Here is a 20,662-nt window from a genome sequence, read left to right as displayed (position 1 = left end):
TACCACTAGTCTCAGTTGCTTTCGGCTATGTTCGGCTGTATTGGCAAGTTCTCTCTTTCTCTTCTCTCTCTTCTTACTTTAGAAAACCGCGTCATGTATTGTTGGGTTTTCTCGCTGTATGTAACATTTTGTTTTATATTGGTAAATAGATTTTTTCTCTTGTTTGTGGGTAAATCTCTTATTTTTTCTTTTGTTTTACGAGATATATTTATTTACACAGTATATTACATATATTGTTGTTGTTGTTTAGTCAACTGTCTGAAGACAGGTATGAACCTCACAAGTGATACCAACAAGGCACCACTTAGGAGGCAACTAGGTCAGGAGATATGGGGTAGGTTGGTCAGTTCCGTTCCCCCTCCATTGCATACATCGTTGACTAGCTGCATATTACACTAAACAGACTTCAGGTGTATAAAAACAATTTTTCTTCCTCTGACACATATCATCAAATGAGATGTAGGTCTACTGCCTGATAATACAGAGCAGTTAGCTCGGCCTTGGGCTGAAGCAGTGTATGCATTCATCACAGCGGTACCTACTGGGATTAGTTGTCTGCAACAAGGAAGCACGTTGAAGGCCACAGCACCATACACGTGTCCCTTTCAGTTATTTGCTTGATTGTGCAGTGTAAGGTTCTTAAATTCAGTCTCTTTCGGTGATATTTTATTTTTTTATTTTAGTAGGTTAACTGGATTAATCTTGCACAGGATAGGGACCGATGGCGGGCTTATGTGAGGGCGGCAATGAACCTTCGGGTTCCTTAAAAGCCATTTGTAAGTAAGTAAGGTTATTTTACGACGCTTTATCAACAGCTTAGGTTATTTAGCATCTGAATGGGATGAAGGTGGTAAAGCCGGTGAAGTGAGTCTGGGGTCCAGCACCGAAAGTTACTAGGATTTGCCCATATTGGGTTGAGGGAAAACCCCGGAAAAAACCTCAACCAGGTAACTTGCTCCAACTGGGAATCGAACTCGGGCCACCTGGTTTCGCGACCAGATGTGCTAACCGTTACTCCACAGGTGTGGTCTATACTTCATCAGGCAATGTAAGTGTTTTACAGAAGTGTTTTAAAATTGAGCGTGTGTGTGATTTATCAGTTAATTAGCTTGGCAATTAAGCAAATTAATCTATTGCAATGCCAACTGAAAAGATCACGCTTGAACAAAGAGCTTTTATGTACGACACATATGTAAAAACCGAATCATGTAGACAATTTCAGGTGAAATTCCTTGGTGCCCTAATTCCAGGTACAGAAACTTTAGGCTTCTTGTTAATAAATTAAGAACAATGGGATTGCTAAATGCTAAAATTCCTAAGTTGAAACAAAGAATTCTGATCTTACCGTGTGTGACTTTCATTTGTGGGGAACTCTAAAAAATAAAGTTTATAGGAATAATCCTCACACTATAGAGAAACTGCAGGAGAATATTACGGCAGAAATTAGGGACATTGCTGAAGAACTTTACTACAGGTACACAACTCTAAGTTATGGACTATCAAAGTCGCTCCCACCCAGAAGAGTGGTTGTTTCTTTCCCTAACTTTCTACAATCACCAACACCACATACAGTATACCAGACATGAACAGGATAAGCAGGTCAAGTTCAAAACGTTCTCTTTTCCACCATTACTGGAGCTCTCAGCCATTTTTTTAATAATCCACTGTATAGGCTATAATAAATTTATAGCTAATGATAATGAGAATATTAGATGCTGATAAAATATACTTGAAGATACTAGTGAACTAGCAGTGCTTAGAATAATTAATACTGTAGTAAGTTCAAAATTTCACTGCATATGGCTGTGCTTGATTAGTCGAGATCTATCGTCATAGAAAGAAAGAAATAAGTTACTACATACCTTCTAGTAGTTAATTTCGCTGGAAATTTCTTTCTCGTCAATGATGCTACTTTAGTTTTAAACTTCAGTGTTTCTGTTAAATTTTCATGTGAATGATGGAACTGTTATATCCAAGACGACATATTTTATGTACCCTACATCATTATCGGTATTGATTCTTCTATCCTCATAATGTAATTAGCTGGATATGAACAATTCTTTTGGTTTCTTTGAACAGTATTTCCAAAGAATAATCGAATAATTTTATTTAACCACAAGATATAATTAACACCCTTGTTCTCAACACGAATGCAGTGAAAATAATGAAACATTAATTTTGGTTTAATTTTGTCACCATGTAAACTTTCTTCTCGCTTCCATGGAGATATTGTTGACAATGATAGGAACAATGGGGAAAACAGATTAATTGTTTAAGTTTGTATTATATAATGCATTCTGGAAAATGATACTAAGCTTCTCTTCTTTAAGATTGCAATTTCCTACAACATTGGCTTAAATTATTTAAATGGAAAAAAAAAATACACACATTCACTTAACATCGCATTGTCTAGATTAATATATATTGAAAACGAGACACTAGTATAAACAGATCAAGATGTGGAAAAGTCAGTTTCTTCGACCTTTTTTCTAATACGTAATGTACACATAAAGTGGTATAATTTCAAGTTTTTTTCTTACAAGAATACTTCAATATCTTCTGTAATTATTTACAAGAAAAGTATTAATATATATGATATATTTTCAAACATATTTACTTTCACATTGTACAGAACATAGAAACTAAACATGGCCACGGAGCGAAACTTGTTGCCCAATGGGAGAGAAGCAAGTGGTTTCAGGTTAACTGTGTTCTAGAGTCCCTCCACTGTGTACAATAGAAAGTGGCATGGATTGTATCTGTTCAACTACTGTGCCTTAGTTGTTCCCTATTTACTTGCTTTGTGTTGCAGTCTATGAGTAACTTTTTTTAATTGGTTATTTTACAACACATTATCAAGTGTGACAAGTAACTTACATGATGGGCTAGAGACCACAGAATTCCGTATTAACTTCGAAAAAGATCGTGATAAGACATATCGCGTTTTATCGCTATTTAGTTGTAAGATGATCGCAATAATTTGGTATAAATTCTGCAGCGGTCGGGAAAAGTGACACAAGTCAGTTTCCACAAACCTTTTTTGATAATTTAGTGACAACTTACAGAACATCTGCTCGCTTGGAAAAAAATACATAAGTATTTCTCCCATTATAATAATTCATACAGAAAAAAAAATCAAATCGACATAAACCAGTGTAAGTTGTCAATAAATTATCAAAAAAGGTTTGTGGAAACTGACTTATGTCACTTTTCCCAAGCACTACAGAATTGGAAAGAGGTTTTTACGTAAAAAAAAAACCTATATTACACTTTAGGAGTCAAAATAATGATAAAAAGGGTTTTATACATAAATTTATTCAACAGATGCACAAGGAACCGAGACACATTTCAACACAGCAGGTGTAAATTCAGAGTAATTCAACATGAGAGCTCATAATGCCTCAATCATATCAACTTTAACATTGAAAGTGTTGGATGATTATTTCAAAACTAGTTCTTTCAAAGTAACAAATGCTACACTGCAATCAGTACTTTTGTTATTCTTGAAGTAACTCGTTGTTTTAACTCTTTCTGTGAGTGCATTAACATTATTACCATTTAGGTCTGGATTGGTAGAATTTTCATCGTAGTGAAGATATGTAGGTGTGTCCTCAGGATGATAGATTAATATACCTATTCCATGTTACTCGACGATAGAAAATCCCTTATTTCCTTTCCAGCACCATTTACATCTTTATATCTGACTTCTGTGACATGTGCATTAAAGTCTCCTACCAGAATAGACTTTTGTGGTGTATCAAGGTTCTGAAAGTTTGGTATATTATGAGGAGAGTTATATATCCCATATATCTTGAAATGTTCTTTCTCTTTCCATATATGTAAGTAGATTATTTCACATGTAGGTATCAGTCTCATTCATTACTTTCAGATTGGAACATTCATTAGTGATGTTTTTTACTCCTACTAAGATGCCACTGGTGATTTGCCTAGATTTTGGTAGCAGATACATCTGGTAACTTCTGAATCGAAAGTATTGCATACTGTCTTTATTAATATTTGCTTCAACAATAATAAATACATCGATGTTCTCTGCTGACAAGGTTTTTGCCATCTCTGTCTTCTTAGTTTGGGACATGCCTCCTGAATTCTATTGTAAAATTTTCAATGTTGGCTCCTCTTGAACATCCGATCAAGCAGCTACTTTATGTCCAGACAATTTCCCATTGAGAAGCTTCATCATTTTGAGCTGTATTATAACCGTTTTGTAGTAGGCACCAATTTTTATACTTTGGCGGTTATATCACCCACTCACAATGTGACTGGGGGAGGGGGCGCACCTACCATTCGACCTAGCCAGGAGGAATGTGAATATTCCACCAACCATTTTCTATGTCTGCCAGATGGGACAATTTTGTACGCCATAATAGGTCAGTGCAAATAGGGCTTCAATACGGCATTTCCTCCATATGCGATGAAATGGTTATACTGCCATGACTTATTCTCCAGAACCTTGTTTGTAAAAGCAGGTTGTACCATGAGCAGGTGAGAATGGGAATTGGATAGGAGAGGCTATGAACACTTATCCTTGCAACCCGTTTTCTCTATTCTGTCAAGATTAATTTTCTGCAATCTCTTTGGATGTTACCTTCCCAACTTGTCCTATTCTTCATACGGGTATTTCTTTCTGAAATTGCTTTTCTTCGGAAATCTACAATCATCCATTCATGATATATGATGTACCACTCGTTGCAATTGTTTGATTACCGGTATTATATTATGCTTGATAATATACAATATTACTATTAGCATATATGCTTCCGACTATTTCAAATTTAGGAGATATACCGGTAATTTAAAATAGAGTCTATTTCTGGAAATTAACTCCCCTTACATTAAAGGCTGTAAACCTTCTTATGCCTCAGGCTATAGTGTAAGCCTTCAGGTCCCTTCTCTGTACAATAGAAAAAAAAACTTTTTATAATTAATTATTATAAAAATGTTGTTTCCAGTCGAGTGGCATCCAGTTACCACTCCTTATTTAGTTACCATGAGCTCTACCCCCCCCCCCCCGAAAATTCAACTGCTATTGAAATAGACAATTATGAGGAATGTACCGTAACCACTTTCCCACTTTCTTAAATTTTCCTAAAAATAAATTCTGGTAATAAGAAAGATTAAAAATAATTAGAATTGTGTTTAGCGTTTTGCTTCAAGTCCATTTTTTTTTTCAAATATGCTAATGGATATCATTTGTAAGTTATCACAAAATGTTCCCCATTGTGAGATCAAAATGATACAGTAGAATTAACATTAAACGTTGCTATGAAGAAGCAATCTTCTGGCAACATATCTCTTTAATTGGTGTGTATCTTAATGTTAAATTTAGCAATTTATTACTTTATATTTTTAAAAAGTTCAGTTTAAAATGTCTTCGAACTAGTTCAGATAGCTTGCATAATGGTTTGAACAGTCTTATTGTATTTTATAATTATTATGTAAGGAATTTTGTTTCCACAGTTGTCACCCCTCCCTCGAAAAGAAGTTCTATATATGAAGGATGAATTTTTCATGCAATTATATCATATCTTATGACTGAAAATCATATTTTGTCTTTTTAAGTTACGTAGCAGTAGGAGCTATACTATTTGTGTTCAGAAGAAATAAATAGACCTATAATTTAATTTTGTCTCAGTGTCCTCTGAAATGTAAATTAATTACCTATCATATAGAGTGAATGAAAAAGAGACTATTAAGCAATTTTATTTATTCATTAGGGTAAGAAGAAAAACGAAGTTCATCAGTAGATTACGGAGTTCATTTTGACTATGAATATGATACTTTGTGTTTTTTTTTTTTAAATATAATTCTTTGAGTAATAATCTAAATGATGGTATCGCAAATGTATATTTAGTAATGTGACACAATTTATAATGGCATGATGTATTTTTCAGTAAGTTTTATGGGAGGTGAAAGAACCATGACACTTACAATCGAAATAGAAACTCGATCATTTCTCTTGTCACATAACAATCTAGAGAGATTATTTTACGATTATAATAGTTTAATAATTAAACTATTAAACAATATAATTGCTGCCAAATAAAACAAGTGTTACAAAATTAAGATTTCAGGTTTTTATAGACATTGATTATGAAGAATTTTGGTTTTCAACCATGCATCGAGATTCAATATCTTCAGTTTTTCATAGCAGGATATTTGTTTGTTTATTCTGCTAAGAATCGACCCTGATGATGGGACTTGTAAGTACCTACGAAAAGTTTCGAAACGTCAGTAAGTCTCAAAGCATGGTTGAAAACTTCAGATTTTTCTTCACGAATTAAAACAGTTTTTAAGAAATATGTTTTCAGTTTTTAATAAATATATTTTCAATCTTTTACAGATGGTTGGGATGCAAATGGACCATGTCAGTATCATTTATTTGCTACATGCCATATATTCTAGTTCAAGTGTATGCACGATTCTATACACTGATTCCAGCAGCATTACTTGATGGCATGGGGGCAGGGCCACTATGGTGTGCCAAATGTATATATCTCAATGTGGTGGCAGAAATTTTCTCTAAAATAAAAGGTGTTTCAGTTGAGACAATACTTGCAAGATTCTTTGGCATCTTCTTCATGATCTATGAGCTCTCTGAAGTTTGGGGAAACCTCATTTCTTCCACAGGTATGAAATTTTACAAATAAAGTAGCTACAGTGTAACTGGACTGTAAAAACAGAAACCTTTTTTAGATTATAATATAGAGAAATCCAGGGGCGTATTTTGCGGGCTACCGGGGCTACCAGCGGTAGCCCAAGGAAATTACAAAAGAAAAAATTTATAATATAACATTATGTAATAATTTTGTATTATTAGTTTTACCATAGTAATTAAAATTAAAGTAATTGTTAGATATATTTTGTGTAATAATAGGGTCAGCGGTAGCCCAAACCCTTTAACCAGTATACGCCTCTGGAGAAATCATAGTGACTAATCACTGGGAGTAATTCATATATTTAAAATATGCTAACAACTGAATTCTCATTTTTTGTATGCATGTACACCTTTTGACACGGAAAATGGTCGCTCTCCTGAAGCGTGAATTTGTCTAAGTGTCATTTCGGTTATCATGCGATACACATGGGTAAATATTAAGCATCGAGGTCCAAGGATGAAGTCAAGTCGTAGCAGCATCTTATCTTTATGTCACGAAATGACATATTCCCTGTGAGGCCTTTATGGCCTAGCAATAGAGCTCTTTCTTTTCGTTACAAAGACTGGACTTCGAATCTCTCTATGTCAGCGGTTATCAGCAGAGAACACACTGGGGCTACCCACGGAGAAGACACTGCACCATGGTGCACTCATAGCTGCTGGTGGGTATGCTCTCTACCTCTCTTTCTGCTGCACGACGGGGCACAACTCGTTGCTCTGCTTATCCTTTACGCATTTCAGCGAGTGCTGACGACCACTGCTCTATGTAAAACGCACGCACACACGATGATTCCCGAGCTATTTCGAGGTGGGACTTAGTGTCTGAAGAGTGATCAGTTTCCGTCATTTTTGCCAAGTTTTTGCTCATGGGAGACAATTATCTTACCAACTCCCATAATATGAAATCTGAAAATTTCAATCACTTTAAGCTCATTTCATCATTGTTGACTGTATATATATATATATATATATACAGTCAACTTCGGTTATAGTGAACCTCTGCGGACAGCATATTTTGTTCACTATATCCGAGGTTCACTAAAACCGAAGTGTGTGGTTTTATATTACTGACGTTGCTATACATACAGTATTAATGTCAGCTTGGGATAGACCACGTTCAATATCAGTAATAATGTTCACTTTATCTTCCAACTTAAACACTTTACGCTTCGACATTCTGAATTTTCACAGTTCGAAACTTGAATCTAATCTGGCCATGTAGGTAGCAGGCACTGACTGATTTCGCACCTCTTCCCACTAGAGGTATGCTTACTGTGTACTCGGTCTTGGAATTTCCCTGGGTTCACTTTTACAAAGATGCGGGCAGGAGGGTTGAGACAATTATATTGTAATCCTTTTTGTATTTACCCTTTGGTCATCACTCTACTCTCTGTTACAAAAGAAAACACTTCCTCTTCCTATTCTTCGAATAACCTCTTTTAAAGGAGTCAGAACTAATCCTTCCTTTCTTCCTCACTGATACACTATTCTCTTTAACATGTTTCAAGCTGTCCAGGAAGGTGAACAAATCCTTTGTCTTCCAATGCACATAACGAGTAGAAGGTTTGAGATTTTGTTCTGAACATATTCTTGAAAGTTTATAGGAGAAAGGGTTTCCTAAATTACCATTTTGGCCATTTTAAAATTACATTTTCTTGGGAAAGTTTTAGTTTTAGGTTCACTATAACCGAAGTGAGAGTTCACTATAAACGGAAATATTAATGTACTTTATAATGTATGCAGGTCGAGACCAACGATTTAGGTTCACTATAGCCGAGTTCACTACATCCAGAGTTGAATGTATTGAAGGGTACATGGGAAAAAGGGATTCATTAACATTTTCTAAATTTTAGGAAAGAGCTTTTTAATCAGTGTTATAAATATTTTCTTCACCTGTATGGGAAGAGTTCAGATGCGATTTATTTCTCACAAGGAGCTCCTTCTTTCTAGTTTGCCTTGCTCAAATGGAAGGCCTCATGATATCTTAATATCTGGAAAAAATGCAATGAGCCCCTTTTTCTTAGCTACTAGGTTATTTAACGTCAATAGGATTGGTGATAGCGAGATGAGGTCGAGGATTCGCCATAGATTACTTGACATTTGTCTCACTGTTGGGGAAAATCCCGGAAAAAACCCAACCAGCTACTCAGCCCAAGCGGAAATCAAACCCACGCCCGAACGTAAACTGCGTTTATATGAAACATTTCATAGCGTGTTTTGGGAAAGCCATTAATTTAATTTCCAACATGCTCAGTAAATTTAAGAGAGCAGTGTATTATGATAATAAATGAATGAAAGAATTTTAGTTTTGTCCTTTAAAAGTGCAGAAATTTGATCCAGACAAATGTAACTTTTCGTTCTGAAAAGGAATTTTAAAACGTTTTTCGCTTTTTGTTTCAGTGTTATCTGTTGGAAGGCCGAATGCAAATGCAACAATTAATGTAATAGAGGTGTGCGGCGTTAATTTCTGTCCTGGGAGTGAACTCATGGCTAACCCTAATCTTGAGAGACCTCCAGACGATAAAGTATGGACCCTGGTACTTATCTATTTTGGCTGCATGGTTCTCGCTTGTCTCATCGTTGCATTTGGAGTCGATTCACTGAAGAGGTGAGATAAATCTAACTATAAATTATATTTGGAATATGTATGATAAGAACTTTGTGTTAAATTTTAACGTACCTTGTTAACATGTTTCGACTTATTTTGGGTAATCTTCAGAACTGGTCGTTGTTGGTCTTGGCGCCTTTTGTTTCCTGTGAGGGTGCGTTCGTAGTGTAGAGTCAAATTGAGTTGTTTTGAAATTGAGTTGTGTGTTGAGAATATCGTTGGGGTGTGTTTTCGTGTGTCTGTATATTTCATATTGTTCTAGTGTGTTGAGTTGAGTTTAACACAAGAAAGTTCTTATCATACATATTCCGAAGTGATACAGTGTTAAAAGTTGTGTAATCAATATGTATATATATAAATTATAACTACACAGTGGAATATCCTCAGAATACTATAGGCCTACCTTGTGTAATTACTCTTTCAATTTCCTTCTTTTCCCCTTCTTCCTTTCCTGATACTTATTACACACCAGTCCTCAATTACAGTCTTTATAATTACTACCGTTTTATATTAGGTTTATAGCTCATAATTTGTTAGGAAATTTAGGAATCGTTCATTCAAGATACCTACAGTACATCAATTTACCATTAATTTGAATTTGCATTTATTTATATGGAGAAAAAAATGTTACAATTTCTAGACGTTGAACAGTGCATGTAATTGAGAATATGTTGTTGTTGTTTTCTAATGGCAGGCGTTTGACAATAAAGTCATTTGACCTCTTGCACTCCAATATTTTTTAAAGATATTGTCATGGTCAGCCACTGAAGCACAGATTTTGAGGTGTTTCGAATCCATTTCTTAATTTGAATTGCACAATGGGCAGTTAGGGGATTGATATATTCCAATTCTATGCAGGTGCTTGGCCAAACAGTCTGTTGCCAATCTAAATGCAGCTACAGACGATTTGCATGGTAAATCGGAAATTAATTGTGGATTATAATGCAGAGAGTTCCATTTTTTCCCTTGAGATTGTGTTATCGATTTTTTTTTTTTTTTTTTTTTTTGTTGAAGTCTAAGTATCATAGGCGGAGAGAAGGCGGAGAGAGAACCGTTTCCTTGGGGGGGGGGGGGGAGGCAAAGCAAAACCATAGAACCCCCATGTAACAGGGTTATGGGGAATATCTCCTCCCATTATATCTTGGCCTTGGTACAGTATATCGGAATATGATTATTTAATAAAGGTATTTTCGAGGGTATGTTTCTTACAATGTTACATCCACATCCGTGATGTTTCAGACCGAGTTGTATAGGGCTTTAACTGTAGGAATACTACAAATTATAATAGGGCCTGCCACAACCTAAAACAATCTCCCTCTTTTTCTCTCTCGTACAGAAACACATGCATACATCAATAAAACTACGTAACAGTGCTAACAGAAACTTTTTTATGTGACGTTTACCTTCTTGAAGATATCATATGAAATGTAAACTCTAATTATTTTATTTAATCTTGTCTTTAAGTTTACACATTATACTGGGATCACTTTTCTTTTTTCTGCATTGTTGTGCAGTATGTTATTTATATTTCTCTAAGTGGCGGCCTGAACACCTGCAGATTCCTAATACATGAGTATACACTGTTACAAAAGAAACATTGCAGTGCTTCCATTCCTCAAATTAGGTATAGACATTTTTATACATTCAGAAATTTAAAATAAATATTATAGTCCAGACACATGATCTGAAGACATTAATTCATTAACTTAAGCACAAAAACTTAAGCATAAACAAAAGCAAGAAAGATCTTTTGAATTCATTATTTTCTAACGTTAATATAAAAAAAAAGTTCAGACAAGTTTGGGGGGAAGTGTGTCCCCCATACTCCCCCATAATTCCGCCTATGCTAAGTATGTAGATTTAATAAATCTTTTCACAGAGTAATACGTAGATTTAGTAACAGGTCTGTAAGTAGCAGTGCTGTCCTTCTTTGCTAAAGCATCCGCATTCTTGTTTCCCAGGATTCCACAATGGAATGGTATCCATTGGAATACAATTCTTTTATTGAGTGTTATTAATTGAGAGAGCATTTTAGTTATTTCTCTGTTTGAGATGAAGGTGTGTGTCTAGAGACTATTGATAGAATAGCTGCTTTGGAATCTGACAATATAACTACATTTTTAAATTTATTGATGTGGCATAGAAGATTCCTGAGACTTTCACTTATTGCAATGATTTCTCCATCAAAACTTGTTGTTCCATATTCATGAGATCTATAAAGTGAGAAGAGACAGCACCTAACACCTGCACCTGCACCTGCACCTTGTTCCCTGGAGATCAAGAATCCGTCGGTGTGTGTATGTGTATGTGTGTGTGTGCGCGCGCGCACGTAAATGCCTATGAAGTGTGTGTGTGTGTGTATGTGTGTATGTAATGTTCAGGATTTAAGAATGTAGTTATCTTCCTTCTTTTCTCCCAATATTTGAATGTAAGCCACCAGCATGGCTCAGTCGGTTAAGGCGCTTGCCTGCTGGTCTGAAGTTGCGTTCGGGCGTGGGTTCGATCCCCACTTGGGCTTATTACCTGGTTGGGTTTTTTCCGAGGTTTTCCCCAACCGTAAGGTGAATGCCAGGTGATCTAAGGCGAATCCTCGGTCTCATCTCGCCAAATACCATCTCACTATCACCAATCTCATGGATGCTAAATAACCTAGTAGTTGATACAGCGTCGTTAAATAACCAACTAAAAAAAAATTGAACCTAAGACACTCCTAAGTCTTCAGAGATTTCCAATTTGTTGGGTGTTTCATGTTCATATCGTCTTCCTTCGTGCATAACAAACATTTAGTGGAAGTCAATACACCGACTTGATGAAGGTGTTCACTGAGGCTGTCATGACCAGTACTCCCTGTGAACCTAACCAGGCGAATTTTCGAGGTGGATCAGAAATCACTTTTAAATCTTTCAATTAATTTTCCCTCCATAAAATTTGTTGCGCCACTATTAAATTAATTTGATGTTTGGCATTAATTTTTCCTTTATAACCAATTTTACAGATTCGTATGAAAATTTGTAGTTTGTTTAATTTTGATTTTAGTTTCTTTCTTGGTCAACATATAAGATTTCCCATTACCATTCAGCCCACACTGAGTTAGGATCCATTGGAAAATGATGTTCTTATTTAAATTTTGGAATTATTTTACCATGCAATGGATTTCTTTAATTCTTTTCATTTTAGGGGATGTAGTTCTGTTCGCCTGGTTTGAAGCTGTAGAATTTGATAGGAAGTTAAGAAATAGGAGTAGCGATCAGAAGTTTGTTGGCTTCTTCTTCCTCCTCCTCCTCTTCTTCTTCTTCTTCTTCTTCTTCTTCTTCTTCTAATGGCAGGATTATTGGAAAAATTTCAGTCTCCTTCTAGCTTCCCTTTCCTTATAGACTCACAGGCAGCTGTACAGGCTCCAGCATCCAATATGTTTAGAAATACAGGAAATAAGAAGGGCCATACGATTAATGACATCAACAGGCATACAGGTATCATTCTAATGGATCCCTTCACATGTGGGCATATATGGTAATGAAAATTCAGGCATCTTAGCAAAGAAAAATCGCAATATATACCTACCACAGATTGATACGAAGGACAAAAACGACACTAATATATATAAACTACAACCAAAATATAAAAAAAAAACAGTCCTACAAAATTAAGCATAGAGTCAGACTTAGGAAGAAGAGGAAAGAAAGCCAACAATGAAAAGAGAAGCAGGGCAAACTTCAGGTTGTACATTGGACATGAGTGTCTCCAAAAACAATTAAAAAGACAACATAAACACAGACATGGAAATTCTACATATTCAACCGAAAAACCAGAAACTAAACACACTAGAACAATACGAAATATACAGACATACAAAAACACACCCGAATGACATTCTCAACACACAACTCAATTTCAGAACATACACATTTTTTGACTCCACATTACACTACACAAACACACCCCCATAGGAAAAGCAAACAGAAGGCGCGAAGACCAGGACCAACCAGTTCTGAGGATAGCCCATAACAGGCTGAAACTAGTCAACAAGGTACCATACCTAGTATTTAACAAGCGAAAGCAATGAAGTACATATTCCGAATGATATAGTGTTAAAAGTTGTGTAATCAAGATGTATAATTAAAAAGAGTAAAGATCCTGAACTGAGACCAATGCACTCTGGATGCTGATCACCTTCCCCACTGTAATGAATTATCCTCATTGGAGAATGGTATTGGGAAGCTAGAAGAAAACTGGAATATTTCTAACAGTCCGGCCATTAGAAGAAGAAGAAGAAGAAGAAGAAGAAGAAGAAGAAGAAGAAGGAGGAGGAGGAGGAGGAGGAGGAGAAGGAGAAGGAGAAGGAGAAGAAGAAGGAAATCTAGTTTTTGCATTTGTGTAATCAAACAACCTCGCCATCAAATTTCGTTGTGTATTTGCCAATATTTTTGTAGCAGGAAAAGTGTAGACAATTTATTAGCACCTGTTCCAGATCATTTATCTTGATCTGGTACAAACTTTTGCCTTTATTACAAATAATGTAGGCCTACAACATTTTTATGGTGTACGCTTGTACACACGTGAAATCGTCATCATCATTCACTAAACACAATTCAGGCCATAGTTGACCTGTTTCAGTCTCAGCTAGACAGTGTCTAAGAGTCGTTTTTGTGGACGGCCAGGTCGACGTCTTCCTTGTGGATGGTATTGTAATACAGCATTAGGTATCCTAGTTGGTGGCATTCATGATACATGTTGGAGCCATCTTTCCCTATAATTGAAAAGTTTGTCCTCTAGTGGAGTTCCTCTAAAATGTACTCATTTCTCTGATGGTCGAGCAGAGTTATATCCAGCTGTTCGGTGCATATATTTCATTTTAGCAGCTCTTAATTTACCGATGTTTTTCTTCTTCAGAACCCAAATTTCACTTCCATTTATGAGAGTCGTGAGGGCTAGTATTTTATACAATTTTAATCTGGAATGTTGTTGTACTAGATGTGCTTTTAGATATAATTTAAGAGTCCTAATATTTGCAAAAATTGTGTGATTTTCTTATTTATGTCATTGCCACTTTCATAAGAGATATTGCATCCTAAATAGCAGAAATTATTAACTTGTTCTAAAATATTATTTTCGATGGAATTTGTATCTTAATAAAGATTTTTTCCAAAGATACAACAGCAGTAAGAGAAATGTTAAATAAAAACAACATAACTTTCATAAATTGTAACAGCGATTTTTTCTATTGAAAATGACTTGCCACAAACAGAAGTACAGTGTCTCACATGTATGGTTGTAATTTTCTTTCTGTTGCAGATATAATGAGGCAGGCCGTGTTGGTAGTGGTACAGGAGTAACTGGAATACAGCTGCTGGTTGTGACAGTGAAACTTCTAAAGGATCCAAAACAATTACTATTACTACCAATCACAGCATGGCTTGGAGTGGGACAGGTCTTCAGAGGCTCAGATTTTACAATTGTGAGTATGGTCTCTATATTAAAATAAAAGCAAATTCCCTTAGAATTACTTCTGTACAATGTATTTAGTGCTAACTAACTTACTGGCTTCTAAAGAACCCAGAGGTTCATTGCCACCCTCATATAAGCCCACCACTGGTCCCTATCCTGAGCAAGATTAATCTAATCTCTACCACCATATCCCACCTCCCTCAAATCCATTTTTATATTATCTTCCCACCTAAGTCTCGGCCTTCCCAAAGGTCTTTTTCCCTCCGGCCTTCCAACTAACACTCTATATGCATTTCTGGATTCGCCCATACGTGCTACATGCTCTGCCCATCTCAAACGTCTGGATTTAATGTTCCTAATTAGTCAGTTGAAAAATACAGTGTTTGTAGTTCTGTGTTGTGTAACTTTCTCCATTCTCCTGTAACTTCATCCCTCTTAGTACCAAATATTTTCCTAAGCACCTTATTCCCAAACACCCTTAACCTCCATTCCTCTCTCAAAGTGAGAGTCCACGTTTCACAACCATAAAGAACAACTAGTAATATAACTGTTTTATAAATTCTAACTTTCAGATTTCTTGACAGCAGACTGGATGATAAAAGTTTCTCAACCAAATAATAACAGGCATTTCCCATGTTTATTCTGTGTTTAATTTCTTCCCGAGTATCATTTATATTTGTAACTGTTGCTCCAAGGTACCGGTATTTGAACTTCTCCAGCTCTTCAAAGGATAAATTTCAAATTTTTATATTTCCATTTCGTACAGAATTCTGGTCACAAGACATAATCATATACTTTGTTTTTTTTCGGGATTTACTTCCAAACCTATCTCTTTACTTGCTTCAACTAAAATTCTCGTATTTTCCCTAATCATTTGTGGATTTTCTCCTAACATATTCACGTCATCCACATAGATAAGCAGCTGATGTAACCCGTTCAACCCCAAACCCTCTCTGTTATCCTGGACTTTCCTAATGGCATACTTTAGAGCAAAGTTAAAAAGTGAAGGTGATAGTGCATCTCCTTGCTTTAGCCCACAGTGAATTGGAAACACATCTGACAGAAACTGACCTATATGGACTCTTCTGTATGTTTCACTGAGACACATTTTAATTGATCGAACTAGTTCCTTGGGAATACCAAATTCAATAAGAATATCATATAAAACTTCTCTCTTAACCGAGTCATTTGCCTTTTTGAAATCTATGAATAACTGATGCACTGTACCCTTATACTCCCATTTTTTCTTCATTATCTGTCGAATAGAAAATATCTTATCAATAGTTGACTTATTACGCCTAAAACCACACTGATGATCCCCAATAATTTCATCTACATATGGAGTTAATCTTCTCAAAAGAATATTGGACAAAATTTTGTACGACGCCAACAAAAGCGATATTCCTCGAAAGTTACTACAGTTAGTTACAACAGTATTTAGTGCTACCTTATTTTAACAATTTCACGATACCAATTAAAACACAGACACATTTTAGTACTGTAACATGAGATTGTAAAACATTTATCTTTGTATAGAAGAGTAACTACATGTAGAACTTCAATTGCAATTAACCCTAGCAATACCAACGGGGGGTTACTTTGTGTCCACCTTATCCAAAATTTATATTTTCAATATCTAACTGATATATTAGAAATACGAAAATATTATTTATTGTCAGTTATGAATCCTTCTATCTTACTGTGTTATTGTTTAATTGTTTTCACTGATAGTTTTACCAAAATACGAAAATATGTCAAGGTGGACAAAAAATATCCCCCCCTTAGTAAATAGTGTAACCCATAATACAAGGTTTCACGTTATTTCAACTATTTCAAGAATGATGCAGGACTCGTGGCCAATATAATTTTTGTGCTTTTGTGTTACTACACATGTAATGCACCAACAATGGACATATTTATTCTTTTTTTTTTTTGTTACGCTCCTACTGTTCCTACAATGGGCATATTTGGTCTTTCTATTTTTGTTACACCTGATTGGTCTGATGAAGTGGTGTGATATTTATGTATCCTACTTGTTTCCGACAATTACATTTGTTGTTCAGTCTACTAGCAATGAGTCGAAAGACCACAGAAGAGTTATTGGAAGAATCTACAGATTCCGAAACTGAAATTGAAAATAATGATGATGATGATGATGATGATGATGATGATGATGAAGTAGTGAGTGAACCTGAAGACCAGTGTATCATGCGTGACGAAGTGGACGGGGATGAAGTGGAATCCAGTTCTGAAGATGACCCTGACAACTTATCTGAAATTGAAATCAGTGATAAATATTTTACTAATACTGGAAGAGTTTACGTTTCCAAACCACCTCGAATATCAAGACGAAATGCACAGAATATTGTGAAAGAACGCGAAGGACTACGAAGTGAAGGTAAAGTGGCCACAATAATAGAGTCGTTTGAAAAGTTCTTTACTCCGGAAATTGTAGACAGCATTATAAAGTATTCTAATGAAGAAGCGATTAGGCAGAAAGTACCAGGAACAAGTAGACTTGAATTCCTTGCTTATATAGTGCTTCTTATCTTTATGGGCAAAGAAAGTGATAGCAAGACAGCAGTTACAGATCTTTGGTCCAATATTTCTGGAATATTTGTTTATACTGCTACTATGAGCCGAACTAGATTCCAGCAACTAACTAAAATAATAAGATTTGATGACAAAACCACACGAAATGAACGCAGGGAGTTTGCTAAATTTGCCGCAATGCGTGAAGTATTCAACAAAATGAACTCAGTTTTACCAAAATGTTATTCTGCTGGAATGCACACTGTTGTAGATGAAATGCTTTCATTATTTCGTGGAAGATGCCCCTTCAAAGTTTTCATGAAGGATAAACCTGGAAAGTATGGCATACTTATACGTATGCTTGCAGATTCAAAGTCAAGATATGTTATCAGTATGGAACCATATGCAAGGAAGAATAATAATGCAGCGCAACAAACAAATTCAGCTACAGCTGTCGTAAAACGTTTGGTTCATCCTATAAATAACTCCGGGCGCAATGTAACCACAGACAGGTACTACACATCTGTTGACTTGGCTGAGGATCTATGGAACAATCACAAGCTAACTCTTGTTGGAACATTGCAGGCAAATAGGAAACACATTCCTCAAGAACTCAAAGAAGTTTCTGGAAGAGAATTATATTCCAGTAAATTTGCATTCAGTGATCCTGATACTGGAAGTGTTCCAACTACAATTGTTTCATACATCCCTCGTGAAAAACCTAAGAGGAACCTTCTTATGTTATCCACTCAACATTATGATGATGAAATTGGTGCACTATCTGATCCAAAGAAGAAAACGGTAATAAATCTATACTACAATGACACTAAAGGCGGTGTCGACACAGTGGATCGAATGGTACGCAAATATTCAACAAAAAGAGCTACCAGAAGATGGCCAGTGTCAATTTTCTACACACTTGTTGATATAGCAGCTCTAAATGGCTACACCACATTTATACTGAACTTTCCAGACTGGAATAAGAAGAAACCAAATCAGCGGCGACTTTATCTACAAGAATTGGGATTGAAGCTCATAACTCCGTATATTGAAGAACGGGCAAGAAATGTTGCAGGACTGCAGAAGTGTGTGATTTCGGCAATGGAAGGAATTCTGAAAAGGAAAATCAAGCAGACAAGTGGTGCAAAAGACGTTCACGGTGGTAAGGGTCGATGCCATTTGTGCACTAGAGACTGCCGATCAAAAATAGAAAAGTACAACAAAGTGAGCAAGACAACAATCATTTGCAGTGTTTGTAAAAGGTACACATGTGGTAAACATAGCAAGAAAACTGTGGTCTGTTCAATATGTGAGGACGGGTGTGAAGAAAGTGATGTGTAGCATTTTACAATTTATTTTGTGACTGTTACACTGAAGTATTTGTTGGAACATATACAATGACATTTCAATTTTTTTCTTTCATGATAGTACATAACTTACTATTCGCTGATTGTAAGAGTGGTAAACAAAGCAAGAAAACTGTGGTCTGTTCACTGTGTGAGAACTAATGTGAAGAATGTGACGCATAATATTTTCCAGTTCTATTATATTTTCCGGACTGTTGCATTCAAGTACTTACTAAACAATATACGACAACATTTAAACATTTTTTGCTTTATGTATACGTATAGTACACACTATTTGCAGATTGTAAGTTTGGTATAAGTAGCCTATAACAAGGAAACCGTGGATTGTTCAATATGTAACAACGAGTGTGAAGATAGTAATGCGTAACATTTTCCAGACTGTTTTGTTGAAGTAAATTGTTGGAAAATATACAATGATGTTTAAATTTTTATCTTTTATAGTAGTACATGCTATTTCCCGATTACAAATGTTTAAAAAATGCTCAAAATTAAACATTTATATAGTGGTCACAAAATATCCCCCCCTTGGTACTGCACGTCATCAAAATAGCTTGGTATTGCTAGGGTTAATTTAAAATCATAAAACTAGAAGTCAAAATCGAAATCAGACTTTCGGTATACCACTGTATGCTGGAACTTAACATTTTCAATGTTTTGGATCTACATACACGATCCTAACCCGATGGATCACATACTTTGTTGGGTCTGTTACGCCTGGCTACGCCCTTGAACATACTACGAAGACACTTGGGAGGTATGGAGGTAGAGCCCCATACTTGACCTCGACACTACTGTCCGTCTGAATAGTTATGTTGCATCCCGGTTTCCCACACCCGCTTCTGCTGGCCTCTGTGTAAAGGCTAGTCTGTTAGGCTCTTTTCCTAAAAATATTTTCTGTGTGGAATTAGAAGTCTACGTAATATTATAGAACTGTTGAAAATAATTGAAAGAAAAAAGGCTATGTGCCTTTCCTCGTTTCGATGATCCTGTGACATAACTACTAGGAAGGACAGTAGAATAACGGACTTAGTAATGTTGACAGTATGGTGGTGTTGGTAGTATTAGTAGTAATAGGAATCGCAGTAATATTAAATACTTAATAGGTCAAAATACAACAGTGTTCATAAGTGTAATAATTATCTCCATTATTTTTAATCGCAGTAATAGTTGTAAGAATGGCAGTGGTAGTAGTAGGAATTGCAGTAATAGTAGTAGTAGTACTAGTATTAATAATAGTAATGGCAGTAGTATTAGTACCATAGCAATAGAGTGACAGTACTAGTAGCAGGAGCAGGAGCAGCAGCAGCAGTAGTAGTAGCAGTAGTAGTGATATAGTGATGTTGACAGTGGTAATGGTAGTGATAGTAGTCATTAATTATCAGGCTTTCTGTACAATACTGTTAAGGTAACTGATTTTATTTTATTTGCACTGAAATAAATTTTCCTCATCTATAGTAAAGTTAGTAATAAGTCATGCTGCAGTAGTATTGGGAAACTGTACAGATCTCCTATTAGGTTGTGTCATCTTGTTTCTGGTTGAAAAGTAACTACACCTCCTTCCTTTGCACTTCTAATATACAGGAGAACTTTTTAAATGGTTCCCAAAACTTTTCTCTGTTCTATTTATGAAAGGTTAACTTTCATGACTATGCCCTTTGTTTCATGAAATTGTTATTTGGATGAGGTAGATTTGTTATTTGTTATTTTCCAGATTACAATCCTCATTTTACTTAAGTGTATTAGGGTTAGAATTTTCAACTAAGTACAGTCACAGTTCAGAAATAACTTCAATAGAAGAGGAATATAGAATTAAATTAGAAACTAAAATTAAATAAGAACGACAATTAAATCACATAATATAATATCTTAATATTAACATAGAAAAGAATTACATAATTTTGTACGAAAAAAGAAACTAAATAAATAAGAAATATATATAGGTTTATATATAAAAAAAAGAAATGATATAATACAAATATAATATAGCCTGATAATTGATTTATACACATACAAATTTGCTTAATGAAATTGTAG

At 35.4% G+C, this 20,662-nt stretch overlaps 1 protein-coding gene across 1 annotated transcript in view; it reads left to right on the top strand.

Moving 5' to 3' along the window:
* The window catches only part of LOC138697508 (UNC93-like protein), a 51,839-nt gene that overhangs the window by 22,944 nt on the left and 8,233 nt on the right, over positions 1–20,662 (top strand). Inside the window, exons 3-5 of the mRNA XM_069822812.1 lie at positions 6,362–6,648; positions 9,077–9,284; positions 14,577–14,739. Of these exons, the coding sequence (XP_069678913.1) occupies positions 6,362–6,648; positions 9,077–9,284; positions 14,577–14,739 (658 nt within the window). The remainder of the gene's footprint in view (positions 1–6,361; positions 6,649–9,076; positions 9,285–14,576; positions 14,740–20,662) is intronic.

This window comes from Periplaneta americana, chromosome 1, assembly GCF_040183065.1.
Source record: "Periplaneta americana isolate PAMFEO1 chromosome 1, P.americana_PAMFEO1_priV1, whole genome shotgun sequence".
NCBI classification, from domain to species: domain Eukaryota; kingdom Metazoa; phylum Arthropoda; class Insecta; order Blattodea; family Blattidae; genus Periplaneta; species Periplaneta americana.
The sequence above is the reverse complement of the archived record's forward strand: the minus strand, read 5'-3'. Positions and strand labels throughout refer to the sequence as shown.